General features: G+C 44.8%; 1 protein-coding gene across 2 annotated transcripts; it reads right to left on the bottom strand.

The window, feature by feature from the left end:
* Positions 1-1,899: 1,899 nt before the first annotated feature.
* On the bottom strand, positions 1,900-26,073 carry LOC142591157 (uncharacterized). Of its 2 annotated transcripts, XM_075703526.1 has the most exons (5): positions 25,919-26,032; positions 23,769-23,898; positions 19,881-20,010; positions 17,605-17,716; positions 1,900-2,104 (listed from the first exon to the last, which is right to left on the bottom strand). In XM_075703526.1, exons 2-5 carry the CDS (start codon positions 23,796-23,798, stop codon positions 1,939-1,941), a joined length of 438 nt encoding a protein of 145 aa, XP_075559641.1. In that variant the 5' UTR covers positions 23,799-23,898; positions 25,919-26,032; the 3' UTR covers positions 1,900-1,938. The 2 variants fall into 2 exon arrangements, 1 of the variants encoding a protein (XP_075559641.1); XR_012830366.1 differs by lacking the exon at positions 23,769-23,898 and having other exon boundaries at positions 25,919-26,073.
* Positions 26,074-27,391: the final 1,318 nt, after the last annotated feature.

Raw genomic sequence — 27,391 nt, 5'->3', positions numbered from 1 at the left:
TCGTCGACAATCGCGGCGGCATGCAACGGAAGCTTAAGAACGACGCTGAAACGGATTTTCAGCAAAAACGAGTCGGCAGAACAATGTCGTAAACGGGCTGAAAGTGCTAGAAAACGTTACATGGTCACGCAAGAAGCTTTATTACATGCAAATAAACTCATGCTCTCCAGCAGGTGCGAGTAGCTAGTGCCTGAGCGATCGGCTGCAGCCATCTTTTATTCCTTTCGGAAGGGGGCAGCCTGCGGCTAATCAGAAGAAAATTCAGCTTTGTTCGGCATATTAATCCATCCTTCACCCGTACAGGTCACTTTGAAGCGGTGACTTCTTGCGGTTTTCTGACGTCGCGTGGCAGGTAGGTGAAATACGTGCAGCCTGAAAACTTTTGACCAATAGCCGAAGGCTAATGACGAAAAGGCGTCGAATCAGAAATAACTGTTTCTTTTGTTAGCTCAAATTATGCTTAATCAGTGTGTACACGTCATATCAAATGGGGAGCTATCGCGGTTCTCGTGACGTGGCGCTATAACGTAAAATTATTCCAAAATTTTCTATTCCAATTCTGCAACCAGCCCTACACGATTGCTAACATTTTTTTTGCCCATCCCCGCTTCGCCTGGCGATCACGGGACATCACAAAAATCTCGATAGCTCCCCATGTGATACGACGTGTGCACACTCATTATGCATGATTTGACGGAACAAAAGCAAAATGGTTACTTCTGATTCGATGCTTTTTCGCCATTAGCCCTCGGCTACGGGAGAAAGGCTTTCGGTCTGCAGCCACTTCACCTGCCTGTCACGCGACGTCAGAAAACCACAAAAACGCCTGGCGTCAAAGTGACGTGAACGCGCTAAAGATGCATTAATATGCCGAACAAAGCTGAGTTTTCTTCTGAACAGCCGCAGGCTCCCGCGTTCCGAAAGGAATAAAAGATGGCTGCCGCCGAACGCTGAGGCATTGTCTACTCGCACCTGCCGGAGAGCATGGGCTTATTTGCGTATAATAAAGCTTCTTGCGTAGCCGCGTAATGTTTTAGAGCACTTTCGGCACGTTTAGACCTCGTTCTGGCCACTCTTCTTTGCTGAGGGTCCATTTTAACGGCATTTTTAACCTTATGTTGCATGCTGTTCCATTTTCGACCAGCCACCACGAGTTAAATAAGGGAAAGCGGACCAATCGCAGACGCCGGCACCGCCTTATTCGTCCGGTTATCGATTAAAAAAAATTAAATTAAATTATGGGGTTTTACGTGCCAAAACCCCTTTCTAATTATGAGGCACGCCGTAGTGGAGGACTCCGGTAATTTCGACCACCTGGGGTACTTTAACGTGCACCTAAATCTAAGAAAACGGGTGTTTTCGCATTTCGCCCCCATCGAAATGCGTCCTCCGCAGCCGGGATTCGATCCCGCGACCTCGTGCTCAGCAGCCTAACACCATAGCCACTGAGCAACCACGGCGGGTATTATCGATTTTCAGTGCAGTGGCTCGGCCCCATCAAATTTCGCTCCACTTGAGCGTGCTTCTCGTCACTTGTCAGCCAATAAGATAAGACAAGCCGTTCAGCCTAGGCAATGTTCGTTTTTGAAGCAAACAAAAGTGACCTCCTATCAACGAGGAAAGCGTTTTATTGGTCTGTTCATACAACCATGCGGGTGACCGCCCGATGCTTGTGTCGGCAGTTACGCAAATTTGACGTCAGGAGATTTGAAAATAAAACATTTTGGAATAGTTTTACGTTATAGCGCCTTTGGAATAGGAAAGGTTGGAATAGCTTTACGTTATAGTGTCCCTGAACACTGCACCCCCAACACCGCGCTGTCCTTAATATTCTGTCTAAGGACGGTAGTGCTGGACACTTTTCGGAACATACTTATATTGCCAAGAAAGCAAAGAAAATAGTAGCAAAATAAAATGTTTATTGAGTAATCAAGATCTTTACTCAGCAGTTGCGTAGCGGTATCTCCACGTTCCGTCATAAGCATAGTATAAAGCAATCGGAGGCAGGCGTGGAGGCTGTAAAGTGCGTCTTTTAACGCAGCAATTGGGCCAATAGCCGTATCCATCCAATGTTCTGTTATCGAAGTCACCTGGGAGAGGGCACCTGAAATTTGATAGTGAATGTCTGGTGAGATTGTAGACAAAATATTAGGAAGTGGCATGCTTTTGCAATCGGTGCGTTATAGTAAACAAAGATGCTATCAAAGCCGCCAGACTTTCATGAAACGAGTCATGTATTTCCTCACACATTATGAAGCAGTTTCTTCTCTGTGAGGCTTCTAACACCAAAAACTTGAATTATTTTTATGCGCTGAGTCAGACACATTGAGTAATATATACATACTGAGGCGTTATACAGGGTTCATTATGAAAGTAATGCGCATGATTTTATTATGCGCGACTACCCATGGCGGCGCGATAAAACCGGTATCGAAATTGGCGAGCGTTCTACCCTGCTAAGGCATCCTGTCGCCAGTTTACTCCGAGCATTGTGAGCGGACAACACGGAGCGATGGAGCGTTCGCTTGAACAGCGATTCTCGCGGTTGTGAATATGAAGTAGTTGGTTGTGAAAGTGCTTGTGGGTTTCAGTGCGAGTCGGTCGAGGTGAGTTGAGGGGCGTGCTTTACTCTCTGGACGGGTTAAGCAAGTCCCATTAGACTGGTGTCGGAGTGAGTGGAGGCAAGTCCAAGTAGGTGCGAGCACGAGTATGGGTTAGTTGACTCCAGTTTAATAGATTGTGCATCTCACGTTTAGTTCAAGTAAAATGGTGATAATCTGACGCTAGGAGAGAATAAGCAAGCATGGATCGCGTGTGACTACATTTACGTTGGTTCGAAAACTTGCGTAATACATTATTGGGCTTGTGCCCTTCGTAAACAAATTAGACCTTAACACAAAGAGATCTTGTAGTCTGTGTGCCCGCGTAACCTGGAAAAACATGTTCTAGAACTCCGTTTTCCGATGAGTATTATTAGGAATGAGCAGCAGCTAGGCAGTCAATGCCTTCACATAAGTTTTCTGCATCTACAGTGGGCCGACTACTTTGGTTTTGAAGTTGCCCCTCGTACCCAGACTCAGTTCAGACAGCTTTGCCCCTGTCAGCTTTGCATGTGTGCTGTGCATGGATGCTTTTGTTAGGCGTAGCGTATCGTCATGTCTCCTGGTGCCGTGCTGTTTGCGCAAAAAATTTTCAAGAAAGTGCCGACCAAGGTGGATTCCACCTCACCTACAACCTCCCTATTTACGTATGTAAGAGCTGTGCATACTGGTATCAGTGAGTACGAGTGAAAGCATAGAAATAAATTTTTCTAGTGTGGCGTATTTCTTGAATATATTTTAGTTCTTTTGCGTGGTAAATCAGGTGCTTAGAAATTTATTTGCAAGAAATTTCGATTCTCTACATCAAGTCGTCTATTTCAAGTAAGTGGAATGACACTGCGACTAAATGGTCTTTCGAAAGGTGGCAGGCATATGTACCACTGACGATGCAAAATTGTCTGACTCATTCGTGGTGAGACAAATACTTTCGAAATATCTTCCTTACAAGTAATTGTGGGTGCATGAAATTACTTTGCAACTAATTTTACTTATGTAAAACAAGCCATTTGACTTTAAAAGTGGGACGTATTTGTCCTATTGGCACTGCATGTCTATATTCAGAAAGCGGTACTCATTTGTCCCACTCACTTTCAAGGGCCTCAATAAAAAATTACGTGCAACCACTTCCCTCGTAAAACGGACTGAAACACGACTGAAAATGTAGCAATGCGGAGGCTATACACAAGAAGTCTGCACGCACATCTCGTCAGTGCACCGAACACCAATGGCATCAGCGCCTTTTGAGCAAAACGTGAACAAGGTGATGCAGGAGCCAACGTTTCGACAAGTGGACTTGTCTTCTTCAAGGCCTTGAAGTCCTTGAAGAAGACAAGTCCACTTGTCGAAACGTTGGCTCCTGCATTCACCCTGTTCACGTTTTGCTCATCTTCTTGAATTTCCATCTCCCGCATTCCCCGTCTTATCAGTTCCTTTTATCACACCCATAATCAAGGACAACCTTGCGGACTAGCTATCACCTGATACAACAAATAGTTCTCATTGTGAGCTAACGGTGTAAGCTTAAACGCAGGAAATACGAATAACTTGTCGGACATATTGAGATCTTTCTCCTCACTAAGAAATATGAAAGCAAATAAAAAAAAGCGTTCCCACGGTGATAACAATTTGACTAGCTCTTACATGCATGTACCCTTTCCGTCGAGGAGTGCGTGGTTTGCTCGCCCGCGCGTGGTGACGCAGCGTATCTTATGTAATACGCAGCTAATCGCATAATTTACTTCAGTGCTTCTAATTGGGCTATCTGCTTCTGATCTGCTATCTGATTTTTATAAAGTTCGTGCAGCAAGAAAAGCACTTTCTGCAGACTTGGGTAAATGGTATAGTTCTTCCAGGACACCGGCAAAAAGGCACAGAAGGTTTTCTAGCTCTTGCAGTCGCTCTGAAATTTTCGCTTTATTACTTGCGAATTCGCATGTTGCAGGGCCATTTGCAAAGCAAGGGAAATGCGCATGGATGGACCAGGCGTGCGAGCCAGCCGAGACAGGCGTCCGGGCTGACAGCGATAGCATTGCCTCAAAGTTAGGGGAGATAGGGGCCGCAGAATCGCGTGTGGTTTGGCCATGCTTCCAAACTGAATGATTGTAACGAGAAAATATTTTTCGTATTTGCGCAAGCGTCACGCGCTTGCGTCAGTTGCGACAGATAGATTTGGGGAATCTTTCAGGACACCTTTGAGAGCTCTGGGGATACTTGGCTGGGGACTTTGGCGTCTAATGTGCTTTATCGAAACCGAACTGCAACGGCTGATACGGAGTTAACAGTGGTGACGCGGCAGCTGTATTTGGCCAGTGATTTGTCCATGTCACTGTGGCACACGTAGCATAAGACTTTTCGTTTCGCAGTGCATGCTCTGTTCTCTGCCAGCGCCACGGTCGTCGGAGACGGGAGAAGTAGATGCAACATGGGCACGCTCTGCGAATGCTCCGTCCATCCATGAACAAGAACTTGAATAAAGACCAGCAAATGACTATTTGCCACAAGAACGAATTTGTGGTAACAACATGTCATTATTCATGGGTCTCCCTTTTGGGCTGGCGGTGAAATACACAAAAGCAGGTACTACTGCAGAAGTCGACAGTGCCAGTGATCTCACAATGCAAATGAAAAAAAAAGTAGCAGTTTCGCACGGAAGGCGAACTATCGATTGCGATAGGAAATGGTTAGATAGTTTTACGAAGTAAAGATAGTAGTTATATCGGCCGTGTAAACTTGCAAACATTGGCTTACTATCCTAGCTTCGAAGCATGGTGTCAGCGGGCACAGGCAGCATCTACACATCACATTCAATGACCTCGGAAACACACAGTCAAAACGCTTGCGTGAGGAAGTGCGGCAGCAGAAGCGAGCGAAGCGATGTTCGTGCTGCGTATCGCTTCGATTCAAATAGGGCGTCGAGAACAGAGCAAACACAAATGTATGAGCCACCGTCATACCCAGAATCAGCAGCCGACGCAAATCGCGTATAGCATAAGTCGCGCGCAGCCGCGCAATAAGTAGTTAGTAACGAAGTACAACGCAGGCCCCCTCCCTCCCCTCCAGCCGGCGCTGTGCACCCAGTGGAATATGGCGCGTTTACTCCCCACTTTCCTCCCCTGTATGCGCGAGATTGAGTCGCGATCGCAGGTACCCCTCGGACAAGGCCGCGCAATACGCAGTTGCTCTCGAATTACACCACCGCCCCTTCCCTGCCATCCCGCCGAGCGTTTCGGGAGATGGAAGACGGCGCGTTACCTCCCAGTTTTCCTCCCTTGTGCGTACCAGACTAAGCCGCGATGGTCGGCTCTCCTCGCGTGCTTTCCCTCACACATACAGCATACGGCTGGTAGTGACTGTGGTATCACTCTTGGACTTTATACAGAACATCACAGCTCTGGCGATGCCGACGCCGACGGCAAAAATTTTCCAGGAGTGTCTATATAGTTGCTATCGTAATAAAAAAAACTGGTTACGTCACCGACGCCACATGAGGGTTGTATCAAAAAAGGGGAAAATAAAGACGTTAACACATCCGATTGTTATAATAGTGTAACAATAGATGATTAGTAGCGCTGGACAAAAAAGCATTCATGGCGTCGCGGTCGCGGCGTAAAGTTGGTGACTAAAACGTGAAGCAAACTAGGACACGAAAAATAAAGCGGTGGAGACGGCAAAAAGACAACATTGTGATGGCGTTTTGGGCTCACTTGATATAAGAAAGGACGGCACAAAGGCATAATTGGTGAAGATAACACATGTACTGCGTAAAGTAATGTAATAGTAGATGATTGGTAGTGGTGGGTAGACATGCAGAAGCTAGCAAAGTAAGTGAACAGAAGAGGAGTAGCAGCAGAGCCAAATAATGCTAACCTGTTCGTGGACAATTCACAGACTTTCTATAGCATTATACCATTTAGTTCTTCGGCTTCAAGTACAGGATGCTTTATCTGATACTGCTAGTATCGAAAGCATTACGACACCGACCTGTCCTTTCAGTAACCATAGCCTTTGAAAATTATTGCAAGGGCCTCGCTTGTTCCCGGGGTAGTGTATGATACCGCCGAGCAATTCGGCCTTTCTTGCGCTGTTTTAGGCGGTGCTTAGCTGAATTGTATTCGTGTGTTATGAGCACTTATGGAGGGTAACAGTCCTTCAGAAATTCCCTCTCTCAACCTGCTAATCTTGGCTACGTTTCTGGGGGCTGGAGTAGAAGCACAACGCTAGAGAAAAGAGTACCGTTGCGACGGATCGGTTGTACCGAATTGTAGCCGCCCATTCAGTAAGTGAGTAACAACTTCAATAATCGAAGGGGTGAGAGGTAAGAGAGGCTAAGCTACGTAGGATGCCAGGCTCCGATCGTCGATGACGTTTTCAGATCATGCCAGGACCCGTCTCTGGATGCATCGGTCCATGCTGGAGAGAAGGGCTTCGCATTGTTTATCGGTGGTGGATGGCGGGATGAGGTCGGCAGATGAGAGATCCTCCGGGCAGCCCGAGAGGATGTGGTTCAGCAAAGCAACATCGAAGCTCTGGTACTTTCCTGTATGCATTGGCTTTCTGTGCACACTGGTCTTAAAGACACTAGAAGTTCTCTCTACGACGACGCCCAGGAAGGGAATCCACCAATGGCTTCTTCTTCAGTCATGGACTGCATGCTCGGCTTGAATGAATTCAGATGCTTGAGGAAATGCGTTGTGTGCTGGCGAGGGACAATGCAGAAGCAGTCGTCTGTGTGTCTTATAACAGGCTCTGGTCACGTCCCGAATGACGACAATATGGCATCTTCCAGATCCCTCAGAGCAATGTTGCCGCAAACGCTCGATGCAGATGACCCCATCGCTATGCCGAACACCTGCTTCTGAAACTGCTTCTCAAATACGAAGTACCTATTCCCATGCCAATATTTTAGAAGGCGGTATACCTCATTCGTTTCAAATAGCGTGTATTCGGGCAATGAACAGTAAGCCTCGACAAGCTTCCTGCACCACTCGACCGCACACTCAATCGACACACACGTAAAAAGTGAGTTCAAGCCAGAAGAAATTATAACGGCGTCGTTATCAATGCGGGCGCTTCCTGAATGCTCAAACCCATGAGCGGAATCCTAGACGAACGTGGACGTGAGTCCTGCAAGCGGCTGGAGAGGGCGGCGCAGGTTGCCGGACAGTTCGCACAGCGGCAAGCTTGTGTATTCCACGATTTCTCATAGCGGAACACTGAGGTTGTGAATTGTTGGCAGCCCGTAAAGAGTGGGAGCCCATTGTTGCGGCAGGATAACCTGCGGAATCATAACCTGCAGCAGTGATACTTTCATTTCGGTGGGAGGGCGGGGGGTGGGACGAACTTGAAATGTTCAGTGAGCAGCTTTTGTAGCTCCTAATCCAGCTTTGCCGGATCCCTAGTCAGCTTGGGATAGGTCGACGTGTCCTGGCGAAGTTCGCTTATTTTGTTGTTTTGTTTGTGTCCTGGAGAAGGCGGCCATTTATTTTCGCCATGAAACGGCGAAAGAAGGAGCGAAGTCTACGGCTGTACCATGCGCGGCGGGAACAAGCGAGGTCGTTACAAGAATTTTGAAATTCTACGTTGTTCAAGTGGCCCACGTGCCTTGCTGAAAACTTGGCCAACAGCCGGATCGTGCAAAAGACCATTTCGAGCGCAAACACTCTCCGGGAAAAATCCGCAGGGGCGAAAACTTTAAAGCAACAAAAAATGACGTAGCGAAGGGCCACACAGCCGCATACGTCTTGGTGGAATATCACCAGCATTCCGGACACTTCGTGGACTGGGGCTCGGAAGGCATCATCGCAAGCAAGAAACATTGATCTGCCCGTTTGTTTTCAAAATTATACAGCATCAGATCAAATACACGGACGATAAGGAGGACTCGGGGTAATCTTTCCGAGATGTACAAACGCACGCTGCGCCGCCTCGCCCATAAATACTCGCGCGTCCTTGTTTACATCTTCATTCTGATCATGGAACCCGTAAGGGGCCAGAAATGTCGCGTTATTTTTATTTTTATTGTGTACTTGGCGAGGGTGCATTCTTTTGCTCCATTGTAACCAAATAGGTGCAGGCGTGTGTATAAAATATTAGATTATGAGGTTTTAGGTTCCAAAACCATGATTTCATCATAAGGGACGGCGTAGAGGTGTACTCAGGAAATTTCGACTACCTGGGATTCCTTAACGTGCACCTAAATGTAAGTACACGGGTGTTTTCGCATTTCGCCCTTATCGATATGCCATCGCCGTGGTGGGGATTCATCTTGCGACCGCGTGCTTAGCAGCCCAACACCATAGGCACTGAGCGACCACGGCGGGTGCGTGTGTAGCGTGTGCGTGAACGCGTAAGCGTTCTTTGGCAGCTCATGAAGACAATCTGTCCGTCGGTCCGTTCATAAAGCGCATTACGTTGGTGAAATAAAAGCCATCTCTACGAGCACACGCAGAGCTGCCATAGAGTCTTGTAGACGTCAGAAAAAATTGTTTCGCCAAAAGGTAATGCAAAGCTTGCCACAACCATGATTCATCTCGGTTGTCGCGGGAACCGCCTTTCGCCGGGGCGTTCTTTCACCCATCGAAATGCCACCGATTTCCGAGAGCTCATGCGTCTTTTTTTTCAATTATGGGGTTTAACGTGCCAAAACCACTTTCTGATATTGAGACACGCCGTAGTGGAGGACTCCAGCAATTTCGACCACTTGGGGTTCTTTGACGTGTCCCTAAATCTAAGTAAACGGGTGTTTTCGTGTTTCGACTCCATCGAAATACGGCCGCCGCGGCCGTGATTAGATCCCGCGACCTCGTGCTCAGCAGCCCAACACCATAGCCACTGAGCAACCACGGCGGGTGGGCTCATGCGTCTTCTGGTCGCACCACACGGACAGATAAGCAGTCAATGTGTTAAGCATGGTCAGGCATGAGGAGGGCCATTACGGGTCTTATCACGGTTGATAAGGTTCGACCCGGACGGATAAGGTGCTAAAGAGTGATACGAACTTCTATTTGTCAGAGTAAATTCCGACAATGTTGATAACGGTTGATAACGGTCGCATCAAGTCTTATAAGGCTGATAAGGTTTTGTAAGGGTCGGATTATGCCTGATTAGGTTGACAAGTAGAAATAAAGGTTGTTAATGGTAGAGTGAACTCTACTAATGCCAATAAGGATGCATAAAGGCTGATAAGAAGATATATCACCTTGATGAAGTACGATCAGGTGATAAGGATGATTAGTAGCGATAGGGTGTTGAATCACACCACCTAAATATACTTCGACAAATCCAGTATAGGAGGAGGAGGAGGAATAAACTTTATTTGTGCACAGCAGATTTGAGACCTAGGCCTCTACCTAAATGACGGCCTCGAGCCCTTGGGCTCTGGCGGCAACTTCGGCCTGCTGGATTGCCTTGAATTGGTCTTCCGGTGCACAGCTGAGCAACGCGGTCTCCCACTGCTCTCTGGTCTTAATTATTTTATTCTGTATGAGTGTACGAGGACAAGCCCAAACCATATGTTGTAGGTCCGCCCTTTCTTCACAGAATCTACATCAATCCGTGTAAAGCTCCGGGTAGTAGCGGTGGTAGGCCACCGGGTTCGGATATGTATCTGTTTGTAAGAGGCGCCACGCCGTCGCTTGCCGTCTATTTAACGAGGAGTGTGCCGGGGGGAAATGGGCCCTTCCCAATTTATAGTGTTTGGTGATCTCGTGAAAGCTGGTCATCCGGTCTCTCTCCGTTCCCAGTATTTGTTGCGTGTCACCTGCTCGGCCTGTCAGTTCTCGAGCCAGGTTGTGCGCTATTTCGTTCCCGGGAAGGGAGGAGTGTGCGGGTGCCCATATAATGTGAATGTCGCAATCTTCACGAAAGTTGTTTAAAATTCTCAGTGCTTCCGGCGAGATTCTCCCTTTTGCATAGTTCTTGACGGCTGTCTTGCAGTCGCTTATTACGATGTTAGCTTCCGTGGAGGCTATTGCCAGTGCTAAGGCAGCTTCCTCCGCCACCTCTGCCTTCCATGTTTTTACCGTCCCACTAACTCTGCAGTCACCCTCTAGACTCGTAGCAACTATCGACATACTCTGTCCATTTGCGCACTCCGCCGCGTCCACATAGACCACGTCCCTGGCACTACGGAATCTTTTGTGGAGAGCTCTCGCTCGTGCGTTTCTTCGATCTTGGTGAAACTCCGGGTGCATGTTTCTGGGGATTGGGGGTATTGATAGATGTTCCCTTATTTTCCTTGGGATGTCTCTCCGCACTCCGTGCTGTGCTTCGTAGGTTATTCCGATGTCATCTAAGATGTGTCTCCCCGTCAAACTCTGTGTAAGCCTTTCATACTGCGCTACTTTCTGGGCCTCAATAAGTTCGTCTGATGTGTTGTGCACGCCGAGCGCCAAGAATTTCTCGTTTGACGTATTTGCCGGAAGTCCCAAGGCTTGCTTATACGCTATTCTAATAATGCAGTCTATCTTGGCTTTCTCCGCAGCATAGAGCTTGAGGTAAGGAACCACATATACAATACGACTGATTACGAATGTTTCTATTAATCGGATGAGATTGTGCTCTTTCATGCCATAGTGCTTGTTGGATATCCCTTTATTAGTCTGATTGTTTGTTGAACACTATTGTCAAGTAGTCTAATGGTTTCTCCGTTATGGCCGTTTTCGGATATGCGGAGTCCCAGTATTCTCAGGCTCTCCACTATCGGTATCGTGGTGCCTTCTACTTTGACCACAATGCCCGGTCTTTCCCTAATGCTTTTCCGACCCCGGCATGTGGGCCTATAGAGCAGAAGTTCTGATTTTTGCGAGGAGCATCTCAGTCCCTTGTCTTTGATGTAGTCTTCCACCGTGTTTACTGCTGTTTGAAGGATCTCTTCCACATGCCCATCGCTTCCACCCGCCACCCAAAGGGTGATGTCCGCGTAGAGGCTGTGTCCGAGTCCTTCTATCTTTTCGAGTCTCGCAGGAAGGCCGATCATTGCCACGTTGAATAGAAAGGGAGATAGGACTGAACCCATCGGGGTACCTCTATTACCTAGCTTGAGCGCGTCCAATTTGGATTCTCCAATTGAAATCTTTGCGGTAAGATCTGTCAAGAAGTCTTCGATGTACGCGTATGTTTTACGTCCTACATCCAGCTTTTGGAGATTTTGTAGTATGGCCTTGTGCGTGACGGTGTCAAAGGCCTTAGTTAGATCGAGACCTAGTATTGCCTTAGTGTCTAGACTGTTCTCACCCGCATCTATGATCTGATGTTTTAGTTTGAGCATAATATTCTGCGTCGATAACTTTGGTCGAAATCCAACCATGGTATGTGGGTAAAGTCCTCCATCATCCATGTATCTCGTGAGACGTGTGAGAACCACATGTTCCATGAGTTTACCGACGCAGGATGTCAGTGATGTGGGCCTTAAGTTCGTCAGTTGTGGTTTCTTTCCAGGCTTTGGTATAAAAATGATTTGGGCTGATTTCCATTGACTTGGAATGCTGCCTTGCTCCCAGCAGTTATTCATGTAGGCCGTGAGAGCTCGGATGGATACATCGTCGATGTTCCTGAGTGTTTTGTTGCTTATCCCATCAGGTCCTGGTGCAGATTTCGAGTTGAGCCTGGTAAGTTCATATCTGACTTCTGCCTCCGTAATAGGCGTATCAAGATCAGGATTCTCGTTACCTAGGTAATACGGAAGTAGTTCTCTATCCGCATCTCCAACGTACATCTTTTGGAGCTCTCGAAAGAGCTCTTCTTCTGTACCGTTGTAGCTGTGTATAACCTTCTGTAGATTGTGTCTTTGTATGGTTTTTGTACTTCCGGGGTACAAGAGGCATCGGAGAATGTTCCAGGTATAGGTTCTACATATTTTTAGTTTCCTACACATTGCTTCTTTTCCGATTCGAATAGGTTCGTATCAAATGTACCTAATATTATTCCACATCCTAAAATTTTGCTACAAACACGGTTTGTTTGTACAAGGTTTCTTGACACTGTAGAATTTCAGCACCGAGCAAGCCATTCTGGCAGTTTCGAGAACATCCTGGAATATAGTCACTCGTGTTGTTAACACTGTGGACCTGTGTTTTTTTTCTAGGACAAAATATTGCCTAATAGCTTTAAACACCGATAATCCTTGTCAATTAATTGTCTGTTTGAGCTGGTCACTCCCATGTCGCACTACGAATAATTTGATGAAATCAAGACGTTTTATGTAAAGGGGTGTCCATTTCTGAAGGAGACAAATAAGAGTACAGGTGCCAACCATCTTTCCGGGAAATTTTAAGCACCTCGATTTACTGCAGACGCCCTGTAAGTAGACCTGTCACCTATCCATAGGTCGGCAGTGTGGGACAGTACCTACTTACATCCTCTCACCATAATGTTTCCAGGCCCCGCGCTCACTCACATTCACGCTCACCTTCCCTCACACTCACAAGCCTCCACTCACCCTCGCACCCACTGGCACTCACTCGCACTCATGTCCATTCACACTCATTGGCACTCATTCGTAGTCGCACGCACCTCCAATCCCAATCATTTGGCATTCACTACCAATCCCACGCACCTCCGTTCACACTCACTGGCACTCACTCGCACTCACCTGAGCTCAGTTGACTAAAGTAGGCTTTCATAGTTGGATACTGTGACAGTGTTCACACTTTGTTTTGAGAACAAACTTGCTAGTCACGTAGCCCCAGATGTAAAAATGAGCCTTTCATCACTATTTTGAGACACGCGTTTGGCGTGGTCCGCTTCGGCGTCGCACTGGCTGCCTTCTTCTATCAGCCTTTCGATGAAGTAACATTTTCTGCCTTGCACCGCCTGCATCATCTTGAAATCATCATTGGCTCTTAATTGATGCAATGCAACAATGCCTAGCAATGTGGTGGAGGCGCGCAACTACGGAATGAGAGAAGAGAGAAAGCAAAGAAACATCGGGAGTGGTGATGCAATGTGGGGACGACATTACCCCGTATGATAGCTCAGTATGAGAAGCAAGAAAGGTGAGGAGACTTGAAGCGATGATATAATCAGGAGACAAAATTACTAAGATTATGCCGCATGACTAAAAACGTGCAGGGACTTTACTTTGCGTCAATGAGAAGAGAGAAAGGAGCGAGCTCTGGAGGTGAGTGACATCCGTTTAACTCGCCAGAAGCACTGAGTCTTACATCTGCGTCATCTGCGTTTTTCCGCTCCCTCCTATATTCAGGAAATTTTCCATTCATAAACAAATTAATTTTTTTCTAGATTGAAATGAATATATAACTAATAGTAGCCCAGCCGTTTACGCGTTTATTATGTGAAAGTTCAGCTGTAACAAGAGCCTTGGTATATAATCCGTGATTCCTCACATAAATGAGAAAAATAGGAAAAATGAAAAAAAAATACATCATCAACATGTAAATTGTCTGATGCTGTCATACGCAAATGGCTTGTCAGTGGAATAAGCGTAATTTATAGTCTCATGTTGAATTGTTACGCAAACCAGCAAGGATATATTGTGCATGAGGTTGTTAAGTGTGTTTCCATTAAATTACCAACCTTGATGCAATGCAAATATTTCTTGCAGCTTTAAATATTACTACCGATATTGCCTTCAATGGCAGTGAACCGTGAAAAGTTTACGCCCTTGTATTAAGTTGCCTCCTTTCATTATATAAAAAAAACCACGTATTAATTGATCAGCAAGTATATTCGGTATGTACTAACCGGCGAGCATACATAAGAAATTGATAATTTACTTTCATGTTGAGAAGGAAACAGCGGAGCGCCGGATGCTGTCTTGTAAAGCAAAGCCAACGCATGAAAGAAAAGAAAGCAAATGAAATGCGCAACCCGTTAGCATGAGCAAGCTGTTGATATCTGCTTCGTACTCCTGCTTACGCGCGTCGTCTCGTGCTTATTCTAGTTTGCAGTATGTTTACGTTTATCACGCCACACTTAAGTAAATACTTCCGCTCACAATGAAGCGCACGCTGAATGTGTGCAAGAAACAGCCCCGTAAGTGCGGACCATTGCGGTGACAAAGCTGCAAGCATGGAATATACGAAATTCCCGTATTTACACCACACAAACGCATCTCTATGTGGTGAGTGGCTGCAGTATTATCTTTCAGTTACGTAGTATATTGGAGCTTAATTATCGCAATGTTGGCTAAGAGTGCCCAAATATCTAGCGCATAGCAGACGCCTGCCGCTTTGGCGCAGCTTGCAAAGCGAAGAAAGCCCGCGGGTGCGGCAAAACAGGGCGACGGCGTGGCAGTTCTCCGGAGAAGCTTCATCCTCCCAGTACTCTAGCTCACCCTAGGACACTTTGGTCCATTGAGGAACGCAGGTGCAAGATCAGACTATAAATGGGTATAACCGTCTCAGGCGCGCACCTGCAAGCACCCGGCGTCATCTTGTCGTGTCGGCAGACGGGGAGAAGGGGTGAGCGTCCGAAGGAAGAGTAGGCGCCGCTTCTACACAGACACGCACACACAGCTCGCATGACTTCCAACGGTTGTGTCTCGGCTACTCGTCAGCGCCTCCTTAAAGCCGAGCAGCCTTACGCTTCCCGGGCCTTAGGCGCCGGCTGCAAAGGTCTGCCCCTGCTTGATTTGGAATGTCTCTGCACTTTGCGCTTGCGGTTACAGTTGCCGCAGTTACAGTTACAGTTACAGTTGCGTAAGATTAGCTACGGTGAAAATTAATGTACACGCTGAACAGTTTTTGTGAACAATTTTTTGTAAAAAAAACATGCAACGGTATTTTGGTTGAATAGCTGATCTCATCGTCGCGCATCCTGTAATCGTATTATTCGTGACTTCTATTTCTTGCTCATACAAAGCTTGCTGCTACTACTAATTTCACGTAATAATTCTGCTAGTGTTTTAGTGTTTTACATTGTGTAAGTGACTTGATTGTGCTTCTTATGTATTTATATGTATGCCCTCCCTGCAGCGATTTGTTGTGAGATCGGCAGTATTCCTAAGAAATAAATAAACGCTACGCGACTTCCGTTCGCCTGCTTGAGCGCATTCAATTCGCGCTCTTTCGCTGCAGGAAAGGAAATATTCTTCCACCCTTGGCCCGCCTAACAACGAGGTTTCAGGTGAACAGCCATTCGCGCAATAAATACTGAGAACGCGACAAAACTGTATAAACTATAGCAATGCGGTAAGTGCAAGTTTCGCAGCGCTGGAGAAAGGGACCTGGCTTCAAAACACTTTTGACTAGCAGCAGACAGTCTACACAACGCGACAAAGGAAAAGAAAACGAAAAAACGAAGAAACGCAGATATTCTGCTGTAATGCACTAAAATCGCTTGCTTCCGGCAGGTTAATAGCGCTTTCTCAAGGTTTCTTAAGTATTATACAATGTAAAATACTATAAAAACGCATGCGCAAACAGTAGAACAGTAGACACAGTAAAATTGGAACATTTTGCAGATTTTATTTCACTTTGCTACCAAGGAATTTTTGGGCGGAAATGTCAGAAACATGCTGAACAGCCCAGAATACCTGTAATCCTAGAATTTACCCCAGTACACACGTCGAACTGAGCGTAATGTCTTAACTCGCATAACTCTATGGAAGCTGCTCTACGCCTCCCGAGCAAGCGCCGAAACTGAGAGGGCAAGGGTCAAGTGACGAGAGGAACCGCGCAAGGCGTTGTGGATGAGGGGATGTCTTTATGCTTAGCTTTTTGAGTCCTGAATAAGCTAGGTAATTCGAACATTTTGCAGATTTTATTTCACTTTGCTACCAAAGCAGTTTTGGGCGGAAATATCAGAAACATGCTGAACAGCCCCAGAATACCTGCAATCCTAGAATTTACACCAGTAGGCACGTCGAACTGAGCGTAATGGAATCCGTTGGCTTTTTGTGTTTGTGCTATCGTTTGAGACTATTCTTTTTGTTTCTTGGTATCAATCATCACTTACAGCGCATACATAGACGAAGGATAAAAAGGGCGACACAGACAGCGCCTGTCTTCGTCATCCTTTTTGTCCCTCGTCTATGTATGCGCTGTAAGTAACGATTGATACCATGGAATACCAACTAGCCCGTACCCAAACCTTGCTTTTGTTTCTGGCAAGCGCCATTGTACTTGAAAAGTAGCACTGCTAAGCTCGAGGACACGGGCTCGATTCCCGGCCGCGGGGCCTTATTTCGATGGGGGCGGAATGCCAGAAACCCAGGTGTTCAAAGTTAATACGGAGTCCGCCACCGCGGCGTGCCTCTTAATCATGTCGTAGTTTTGGAAAGTAAAACCCGGAAAACTATTCTTTGAGAAGTTTGCTGAATCATGTGTAACGCATACGCCATAAGGGCAACTCACACCACTCATTCGCTCGAGTTGACACGCAGCTGCACTCGCACTCACTCACGTTCACGCTCACCTCTACCCACTCACAAGCACTCACCACGTTCACACTCACTTGTACTCACACTCACAGTACTGAGCCATATTCACACTCACCTCTACTCACACACACAGTACTTAGTCACGTTCACACTCACCTCCACTCACTCGCACTCACACTTACTAGCACTCGCACACACTTAAACACACGTCTGCGCACACTCACTGGCACTGACTCGCACTCACGCCTTTGAAATGAATGCGAGTGAGTGTGAGTGAGTGCTCCGACCTATGCAGCTGTCTAAATAATGAGCCTTCAGATATATTTGTACTGTACTTTCAGCTGGAGTCACACACAGTGAGTGCACTCATGAGTGCGCCGACCTACGGACCTATCTAAACAATGCGCATTAAGATATATTTATCGTGTACTTTCAACAATAGTAAGCTGTGTTGCTGCCACCTCCCTTCTGAAGAGTAGGCAGACGTTGTGCCCCTTCCGGTGGCAGTTGCCAGCCTGCTCCTTCCTTCCCCTTCCTGGTAATTGTACATATATGTTCAAAACAAATAATAATAATAGTAACACAAATTCGAATTTTGCATTTAGCAAGGGGCCACATATAACGAGGACAGCGTGTAAAATGCATATAAACATTGCATCTTACCCACTAATTATCAGTTGAGAACTTGGGGCCTTGCAGCACAAGCTCACGCAAGGGCGATTCATGTCCAGGCAAATACCATCAGGTAGGCCATAATATCCGTACTGACAGGTATCTAGGAAAAGTACAATGTGAAAGTAATTGTTATTTCTCAGTCATATAGTACGGGTGTTATAACATAAAATTGATGAGCACTTAAGTGTACGGGGTGATTATTTTCAGGATTCACAAAACATTTAAAAATTACGTCATACAGGTACCATAATCCAACTCCATGAGCTGCGATATTCACATGGGTGATATTAATTGCACAAGAAATTGGAACGCACCACTAATTAACAAACATTCACTAAATAACCTCTAGTGCAATTTCATTCCGGCACATATTGGAGTTTAGGAATCGGAGCTGGTGAGATTGCAAGGCGTATTCACTCGGAATACATTTCGAGAATGACGCCGGTTTGATGATATACGTCCTCAACTCACCGTGAAGGGCTCTGGTTTTCCACTCACCTTCATAGCAAAACGCTATTTTGTCCATTAAACGCCAAAGTGACGACTACGCTCCCGTATTCCGTTCCGAACTTTGGGAAATAATATCTCACAACTTGTGTAATGCTGGAAATTCCTTTTGAGTAACTGTGTATTGCAATCTCGCATGTTAAAATTTATACATTTCAGTGCGTGCTGTGAGGCAATTATTTAGAAGTTTATTGGTGGATTTTTTAATTAGTTGTAGGCGTGTGTAGATTTCTCGCGCTAGTATTGTCCACCTCTTGGAATTCTACATCTCAAGAACAAGATTTATTGGATCTGCCTTAGTCGATTTCTGAAAAGTCTGTAAAACTAGAAAATGATCATGCACTATCCCTCCGATATCTGTTCATGCGTGATGAGGAGTGAACAAATATGAAGTAGGAATTAGGCAGTTACCTCCTGTTCGCAGGTAAAACCAGACCACGAGTCGGAAGCCATCAGAGAGAATGATCATGCGTAAACAGCCCTGTATTCTTTTGTATTTTTGTTTTCTAACTTTCAATTTCATATATTTAGTAGATATCGCAATAGGCGTTAGGCCGTGAGTTTTCATCCAATAGCGTTTACGTGTGAACTCTACCTCTGAATTTTATATTAATTTGACACGCGCACAGATTATTTCTAAAGCTTTTTTATATGTGTTCACGACTTTCCAACAGGCCATATGAAAGAACTACTCATTCGTTCACTCTATAGTTTCAAAATTCCGCATATATTCTTGCCTTCTAGCTTGCTTTTTGATTAGTTAGCGTCTTATGCTGTTGAAGGTAGTCTAATCCAATCTCGGATAGAATGCTGTATGCACTGATAATGGTCCAGGACGTGGCTTGTATTTAGGCGTCTCTAGTACGCGTGCCCCACATATACACTTACCTGTTTGTTTGCCTCCTCTGTACGGCCGTGCACTAGCTTAACTTGAAAGAAACATTTAGTCGAAGAACATGCGACGTTTTATTTTGTGTTTGTGTGTGCGTGACCACAATGCGCAAAATAATACATTCTTGTTCTATGCGATGGAGACCATTCGTAAACCAGCGATCATCTTAGGTATTTAATAATAAGGTTACATTTGTACGACAAAATTTCGATGGGTTACAACTATAATCTAATATTTCGGGACACGTTTCGTTTGCTGTATGCTTCTGCTGTGTTGCAGAAACCAAAAGCGCTATAGGTATAATTATGTGGGGCTTGGCTTGTGTGCCACCACCGCCCTGTTTTAGGTGCAATGTCAATGACCAGAAACCTTGATGGGCATCAGAATGTGACCCTGCAGACGAAATAGGTATCACCGTAGTCGATGACCGCAAAATTTTCAGACACACTGTCTGGTGTGACTTTAAAAAGCCTAAACTCCCGACAGAGCGCATGATAACATGCCGCAGTAGCGCCATGTACTTACTGCTCGCAGCAATTATGGGCACCCTCTCGCTTACAGGAACTTACCGAATTCAAAAAAGGAGCTGGCTGTTTGATTCTCGCATAGCCTGAAATCGCTGCTGTCTTTACGCACAGTAGGGCCACGCAGCGTAACGCTTTCGGTTTCTATTGCTATCTGTTCAAATTCAAACAGTGTTGTAGACTCAAGTTCAAACAGTGCTGTAGATGCGTGCATGAAAGCACACAGGCTACATAAGTTCCAGAGCCTAGATGACTAGAGAGGCCCTACATGAATACTTTTCTGCCCCAAAGGTATCGTGCAAACAAAACCGTCTATGACATTGATAATGGGTCATACTTACTGTTGTTCACAATACCGAGTGGCCATATGCGCCTCGCTCCAGATGCGTCAATGATTATTAGCGCTGCGAGTATTAGCCTGGCAGTTGACCGTAGTTTCATGTTGATGTGAGGCTTCAAGTCGCGCGGTAACTGCAAAAGGTATTTGAGTGATGCAATTCATTGTGTGAAAAAATGTTCATATGCCACCGAATATTGCTTTCTGACTGTATTTGACGTTTTGTACCCTATTGAGCATAATTTTAAATTTATTTCCATGGATCAAGTAGGTTCGACGTGTACTACGGCAGACAAATATTTGTTCCTTTTTTTTTCTTATGCTAAGATCGACACAAAACACCCAGACATAATCGTGCGCTTAAAAGGGCAACTGATAATAGCAAGGCGACCAGCTTGGGTTTCTTTACAAAAACAAAATTGTCGTCACTTCGTAAATTTTTGTATAAGCACTGTAAAAAAAGGGTCGTATTGGAAGGAAGCTGGATGAATTAGGAGGGATATGTAACAAATAGAAACGCCTTTCAAGCGCCAATCACCACAATTTAGCTGCACAAAGAACCAGAAAATAAGAATATCCATGGTTTATGACCGTTTAAATTGATTCTTTAGTCATGAAAAAAACACAAATAAATAGAGGAACGATTGTCGGGCCTTGTGCTTTAATATACCTGCCGCCAATTTCGTATCTCCGGGCGTGTATTTGACAATTTTCAAGAATTACCTCTGGTGGATAGCGTATTTCCAGAGATCGAGCTAGATTACTAAAAAGGCGGAGATTCCTCGCACGAATAGTCAAATACTTGAATAAATAAGAATTTTTCTAATATTCATTTTTTTTTGCTGGCACACCGAAATTTACGAATTCTAGCCGGTAAGTTGGCGAGGCTTATCTACGTGTTGCGAATGTTCAGGATGACTCCAGTTTCCAGATATTAATTCCAATAACGTGCGACAATATGCATCGTTCGTTCCAGTTACTTTGGCTTAATCGTTGTTTGCTGAAAGAGTAAGTGCGATCTTAGTACAATTCGCTGCAAGTATCATGGCGCACATCTCTAAACCTGTGCGATCCATGAATCTCCATAGATGACACGATAATAACAATGTCTGAGTTATATATAAGTATAGTAAATATTTTTATAAAACCAATAATAATAATATGAAGAGGTAATTTTAAACAGGTGCATAAAGCGTAGGCACTTTTTACAAGCAGCAAACAGTCTGACTTATATGTGTAGCTCGTTACATGATGCGGTTTCTCTTATTGGATTTTGATTTTCACCAGGGAATTAACACTGGAGACACGAATCCTATTCGTCCGTGTCCCGACCGTGTATCGCATGCTGAACGTCGAGTCATGCAATCACAAGTGGACAAAATGCTCCGCAAAGGGGTCATTAAACCATCAGCGAGCCCTTGGGCTTCGCCTGTCGTCCTTGTAAAAAAAAATGGAATGTACCTGGCGTTTTTGCGGCGATCATCGCCACTTCAACAAGATCACGCGAAAGGACGCCTACCCACTACCACGCATCGATGACGCCTTGGACTGCTTGCATGGAGGTAAATAATTCTCGTCCATCTATCTTCGATCCCTCTACTGGCAGATTTCTATTGATGAAATGGGCTGCGAAAATACGGCTTTCTTTATGACGGATGGTTTATATCGGTTCAAAGTCATGCCATTTGTCCTGTGCAATGCTCCTGCGACATTTGAACGCATGAAGGACTCTCTTCTGCGATGCTACAAATGGAGCACCCAACATCCCCGTAAGAATATGAGAACCCAAAAACTACAGAGTGTGCCAGTGAATATTCCTGCTGTTCTAAAACTAACGTTTATTGTGTTCTTGTAATGGATCTCGATACCACACGTCACTTATATGGCGCATTTAAAATAAATATTGTCTTAACTACCAGTGCGGCAATGCATACACACTTTTAAAGCTATTCACTCGCAACAGGTTCATTTCGTTGCGAGTTGTTGCCCTATGAGGAGAACACGAATATAAGATTTTGTAGATTGTGACTGAACAGCTCATCAAAATGTAAGTATTGCGACCATTCCCAAGACTCGTTCACAATCATAGACAGTAGCGGGCGCATGAGAGACTCCATATTACAGTTGTCTACATTGCTTCTGAGTGGATCAAGGCGTTATATATATCTCAAAGCTCTCATACTCACATAGGCCTTTCTCTCGGGATGCCATTTTCTACGCCCCAAAAATATTTGACACCGGAGCTCGGCATCGCTTCCATTTGAATCCAGAACGCCCTTGTTGGTTGCAGCTGCTAGTTTTCCTATTGTGCAGCCAATAATTGCGTCTGTAGAATATGCTGTGTAGCTCCAACAGAAAATCATAAACGCGTCCGCTTCTGGGGCATTCAGTTATATTTTGTGCACCACGGTGGGACGATTTGTGCGACGTAGGGTACCGCGATAAAGAGGAGACGAGGGTTGCAGTGGGTTCACCTTGATTATTCCACACGTGGGATTCAGTAGTTTGAGTGTAATATACGAGCAATACGCTATTTAGGGTGGACACAAGTTCTTCCAGTTAACCAGTCAGAACACGACGTGAAGCAGGAGGCCATTAAAGTGCACTGTTCACGAGTGCATAGCATTGGAAAGAAATGCTTTGTTGCTTTTTACGCACACTTACCGACGCCTAGTTAATTGCACGTTACACTTATTGCACTTAGCTAGGCTAGATACCTGGAAAGGAGATAGCACCACACAATAATATTATTAATATTTATCATTATTATCAGCTTGTTGTTGCCGTCAAAGCCAGCCCTAATTTATCCCCGTTATCTGTGTTATTAAATGGCCGCTCAATGCAACATGTGCCTTAGACCCACTGATGGCATTAGCTGCCGCTTTTTTGTGCCGCACCGCGCTTTCAGGCGTCTCCGTCTATTAGTTTCAGTTGAACCGCTCTTGGTACAAGGTTACAAGAACACAGCAATAAAGTGCACAAAGGAAGGTAAGGGTATCTAGGTGTCCATTGCGCACAATGCGGCTGTATCCCGCTTTTTGAAGAAACCACTACCTTAGGTAGGCATTCTAATGAATGCACTAGACTTATCACTGAAGCAGTAGCGATTGCCGAAGGTGACTCAGTTAGTAAGCCGTTAATTGCATTAACCGATAAAGAACTGGTTTTTCTGAGGTCGCACATGCACTCTCGTTCGTCTTAGGCGGCAGTCATGGTTCCTTTCAATTTTGAATGCATACTCATGTCAGTTTGATGCTTTGTGGGGGGCGCTTTTTTCTTGGTGTCTCAGTATATATGCGTGTTACTCAATATAAAAATCAGTTGGAAGTCAGCGCTTGTCTTCGTCGTTCTGCCGGTCCCTTGTCTATGTATGCGCTGTAAGTGATGTTTGAAACAATGGAATACCAGCTAGCCCGTACCTAAGCAATGCTTTGGCATGAAGTTGTTGCCCTTTTTCTTTCCATCGTGGTCTTGCATGTTGTTACCGCACTGCCCGACAACGACACACCAGCAAGCAATATCTCTACTCATATGTGCTTACCGAGCGATTTCCCAGCGCCATCATGGCACGAGAATGCTTCCGCGAAGCAAAATATTGTAACCACCCTTCAGCTTATAGTTATGCCGCTGATGATGCTGTCATAGGCGCAGGGAAAAAGCTGTCGGATACGTTAAGGCGACACATCCCTTTATCTTAGTCGGAGAACCGGCGGAGAAGAAGGAGAAGAGTGGGCCGACGCTGCATCATCTCGGCGGTGGTCGAGAGCCGTATGAATGGGATTTATACGCGCCAACGACACAGATGAGAAAGGATCGAGCCACGTCTCAATATTATACAGGTGCCGCAAACAATGCTGTACGTTGTAGTATGCAAGAGAACACCAGCACTTACTCGTCCACGTATGTAAGGAGATCCAGGCATAAACAACGCAGACAGTAGACCCACGAGACCAGATTTCGATCACCGACAACTGCGTCTGCAGTCGTTGTCACTATTTCGGTGTTGCTTGTTTTTGTACCCGCTATATTGAAGAATAAAGAAGGAGAGTCTTAAGTTGCAGTTTTGACAGTGTTTGGTTCTGGACAGTAACTTAAGCTTGAGGACATCGGACAGCAACCTATAGTTTCGCCATGAAACCTTTTTACATTCGGTCACCACCGGGAGTCACTTGCTAAAGCGGCGTGTAACGAAAACGTTAATAATTCAACCCTACCAGCCACGCGGTACTTTGGTGTCGCTGCTTAGCGAAAAGAAGCTATTGCTCAATCATGCATGTTCTGCCTGCACCGAGAGCGTAGTTATTGCGCCACGCATGACGCAATTGGAGTTAACAATAGCCATGCGCGAGGCGTTCAGATGAGCAAAGCTCAGCAATACGTTTGTCGATCCGAGCGAGAATGGGCGCTATTGATAGATCTCACTCCACCGCAGTAGTTATATAACACCCAAGTCCACCCAGCCGGTGCTCATCGCAAGTTACAGGGCCTACAATGGTGCAGTTGGCTACACAAGTTACACATTTCATCAACTATGGTGCCCTTGCATTAAACACTTTGTGTCCGAAAATGGCGACAAGAGACGTGGTCAGCAACACAGAGCAATGCCAAGCCCGTCTGACCATGGCTGAACGCTTCCGTCTGCCCAGTGTGTGCAAGGGCAAGATATCGTGGCCAGTGCATCAGGTACAGCTCTCTACCAGTGCAAGCTGCTTGAGCGGCGCAGGGCAGCCTTGGACGTCGGCTATAGAGGCTAATTGCTGTACCCGAGTGCCCAAATATCATACGCAAACCAACCGGGGCTACTACAAATAGAAAGCGAGCAATGTTGCAAGATTTGTCCGTGTAAACCCCACTAGTTGTAACTTAAGCATTTGAGCTTGCTAATGTCAGTAAATGTACGCTGTATGTTTGGTTACGTCAACTCTATATCCTAGTGCCCGTACGACCTTTGCTGAACGCAAAATTTTTTTCACGTACACTACTGCAGCTCTGAGTCTGGTGCAACCTACCTATGTTTTTTTTTCGTTGCGGCAGTATATATCAGAAGGCGAGAAAAAGATTCCCTAAATTTTAAAGAATTCTTCACTGACAGAGCTCACTACAGGCATGGTTAAAGAACGTATAGACCTTTAGGTGTAAGAGAGGAAAGGCAAGTGCCTAATTTTCAAACTGAACCTAAAACGAAATAGTTGTGGTCTACGGTTGGGTCGCGCATGTGCAGACCTTTATTTCTCATTTCAACAGTTTACATTTTCCTGATGGGCATCAGTTTTTAATGAGCGCTTGCAATATGCCATCTTGTCCGTGTCTACTATCGCGAACATCTAAATTTATTTTACACCGTGAAAGGACTAGTCCAACAACAAATCTGATTAGCGGTGCTGCACAAGCAGTTATTGGCGTTCGACAAAGGTAAGCGCCAGTCTGTTACTCACAGCAAGAAGTGTAACCGTATTGGAACGAAATGGGTTTTTGTAGAGTATATGCTTTCGATTAATAGGGCCTGTTAGTCTCTGCTCCACGCAGAATCCTAATTTCTCAGTTGACCTATAATTTGTTGTTTCTTAAATTTATTTATTGTTTAAAATCATCAGCAAATGGCCCAATTTTCATTATGTTTAGAGCGCTAAGCCGATCATGTTGCAACAATAAATTAAATCAATTTTAATGAATTACCTCGCGATATTTGGAAAACAAAATAGGTCTTGCCCTTATAAAAGAGTATGCGAATTTAATGTCTTTTGTGACGCCTAATATCCTGCTTTACTCAATTCAATGCCGAACTACTCATATCACCCTTGAAATACTCTCATAAATTCTCTTTGGGATAACAATTTTCATACTATTTTCAAAACCTGCAGCTTTTTTATATATATTTGGTGTGGAATGAGATCTCACTTTCAATTGAACTGCCTTTTAAGCTGGCATCTTAACTTGCACTGTTGCTATTGCTTAGAATATTTCAACCTTTTCGCCGTACTTATACGATTACTCGTGCCATGTTGGACACTCGCATTTTATAGGTGGAAATATGACACTCACCCTTAATATTGCTGGCAAGGTATGTCGCCGAAGCAGGCAAACAAGTTTGACACTTACAAAAAGGAAACCGCGTCAGCTATACGAGAGGCTCCTATTGAGCCATGCACACAGAAAAGTTCAACTGTTCTTTTTATATGGTGTGGTGTTCGAAATATGACAAATACCTATTGTGCATTGCCTTTCAAAAATATTCGTTGACCTGGAAGAATAGATCTTTTTTCTATTCTAAGTGCAGCACTTCGTTGCATACGTAGCAGTGGCTTTTTCCAAAAGTTCACTAGTGATTTACCGGCACTAGCCTTTCGCAAGGGAAAACTAAATGCACCAAGTATAGTAACTTATAGTAGGATCAAAAGATTGGTTTTCTGTGTTTGTGTTGCATCAAACAGATGACTGGCTTTATTGTTTGTGTCTACAGACGGTCCTGTTACGTACAGATGACATAGTGTTTTAAAACACATATACGCAAAAGCTAGAATACACATACTTCGTCTTCCCATAGACACGCAGATGTCTATCTATCTATCTATCTATCTATCTATCTATCTATCTATCTATCTATCTATCTATCTATCTATCTATCTATCTATCTATCTATCTATATATATATATATATATATATATATATATATATATATATATATATATATATATATATATATATATATATATATATATAGAACAATCGATGCGAAAAATTGGAGGTGGCACGTAGCTCTCACTAGCGGTTGATTTGAGCCATTCAATTGAGCGGGCAGTACTTCAAGGACAAACGGAATACCGCAATCGCTTATTTATCAAAATATACCACAGACATTATAATTATTACGGCACATATTGCAATGGGAAAATTGTTCTTGGTCTTCATATTATTCTTCAACCACACTCTTTCGCTCTCTCTGTTAAGGACCTGTATCATTTGTTGTAACCCGTGTGCATTGTTCCTGAATATAACAATGTCGTCGGCAAATGGAAGGTTGCCGAGATATTCGCCATCGATCCTTACTTCTAAGCTTTCCCAGTTTAAGAGCTTGAATACATATTCTAAGCACGCAGTAACTAGCATTGCAGAGAATGTGTCTCCCTGTCTGACCCATTTCTTTAGAAGTATCTTCCTGCTTTTGTTGTGTAGAATTAAGCTAGCTGTAGAACCTCTGTACATATTTTCCAAGGTATTTACATAAGGGTTCTGTGCTCCTATATTGCGTGATGCCTCTATCACTGCTGGTATCTCTACTGCATAAAATTCATTTTCGTAATCTATGAAAGCCATATAGAGAGGCTTATTGTACTCCGCGGATTTCTCATAACCTGATTGATAACATGGATGGCATTCATTGTAGACTACCCCTTCCCTAAGCCAGCCTGTTCCCTTGGTTGACTAAAGTCCAGTGTTGCCCTTCTTCTATTGGAGAATATTTTGATAAATATTTCATATAATACTGGGAGTAAGGTAATGGGCCTATATTTTTT

Source organism: Dermacentor variabilis, chromosome 8, assembly GCF_050947875.1.
Source record: "Dermacentor variabilis isolate Ectoservices chromosome 8, ASM5094787v1, whole genome shotgun sequence".
NCBI classification, from domain to species: Eukaryota; Metazoa; Arthropoda; class Arachnida; order Ixodida; family Ixodidae; genus Dermacentor; species Dermacentor variabilis.
Note: the sequence above shows the minus strand (reverse complement) of the source record. Positions and strands in the feature narration are given on the sequence as shown.

Bases quoted from the DNA above. Each gene is read 5' to 3' on its own strand.
- LOC142591157 (XM_075703526.1), bottom strand. From the start codon at position 23,798: ATGCCTGGATCTCCTTACATACGTGGACGA. The intron at 20,011-23,768 runs GTAAGTGCTGGT...TACCTTTTGCAG, and splicing joins CTCCTTACATACGTGGACGA to TTACCGCGCGACTTGAAGCC. The intron at 17,717-19,880 runs GTAAGTATGACC...TACTTTTCCTAG, and splicing joins ACTCGGTATTGTGAACAACA to ATACCTGTCAGTACGGATAT.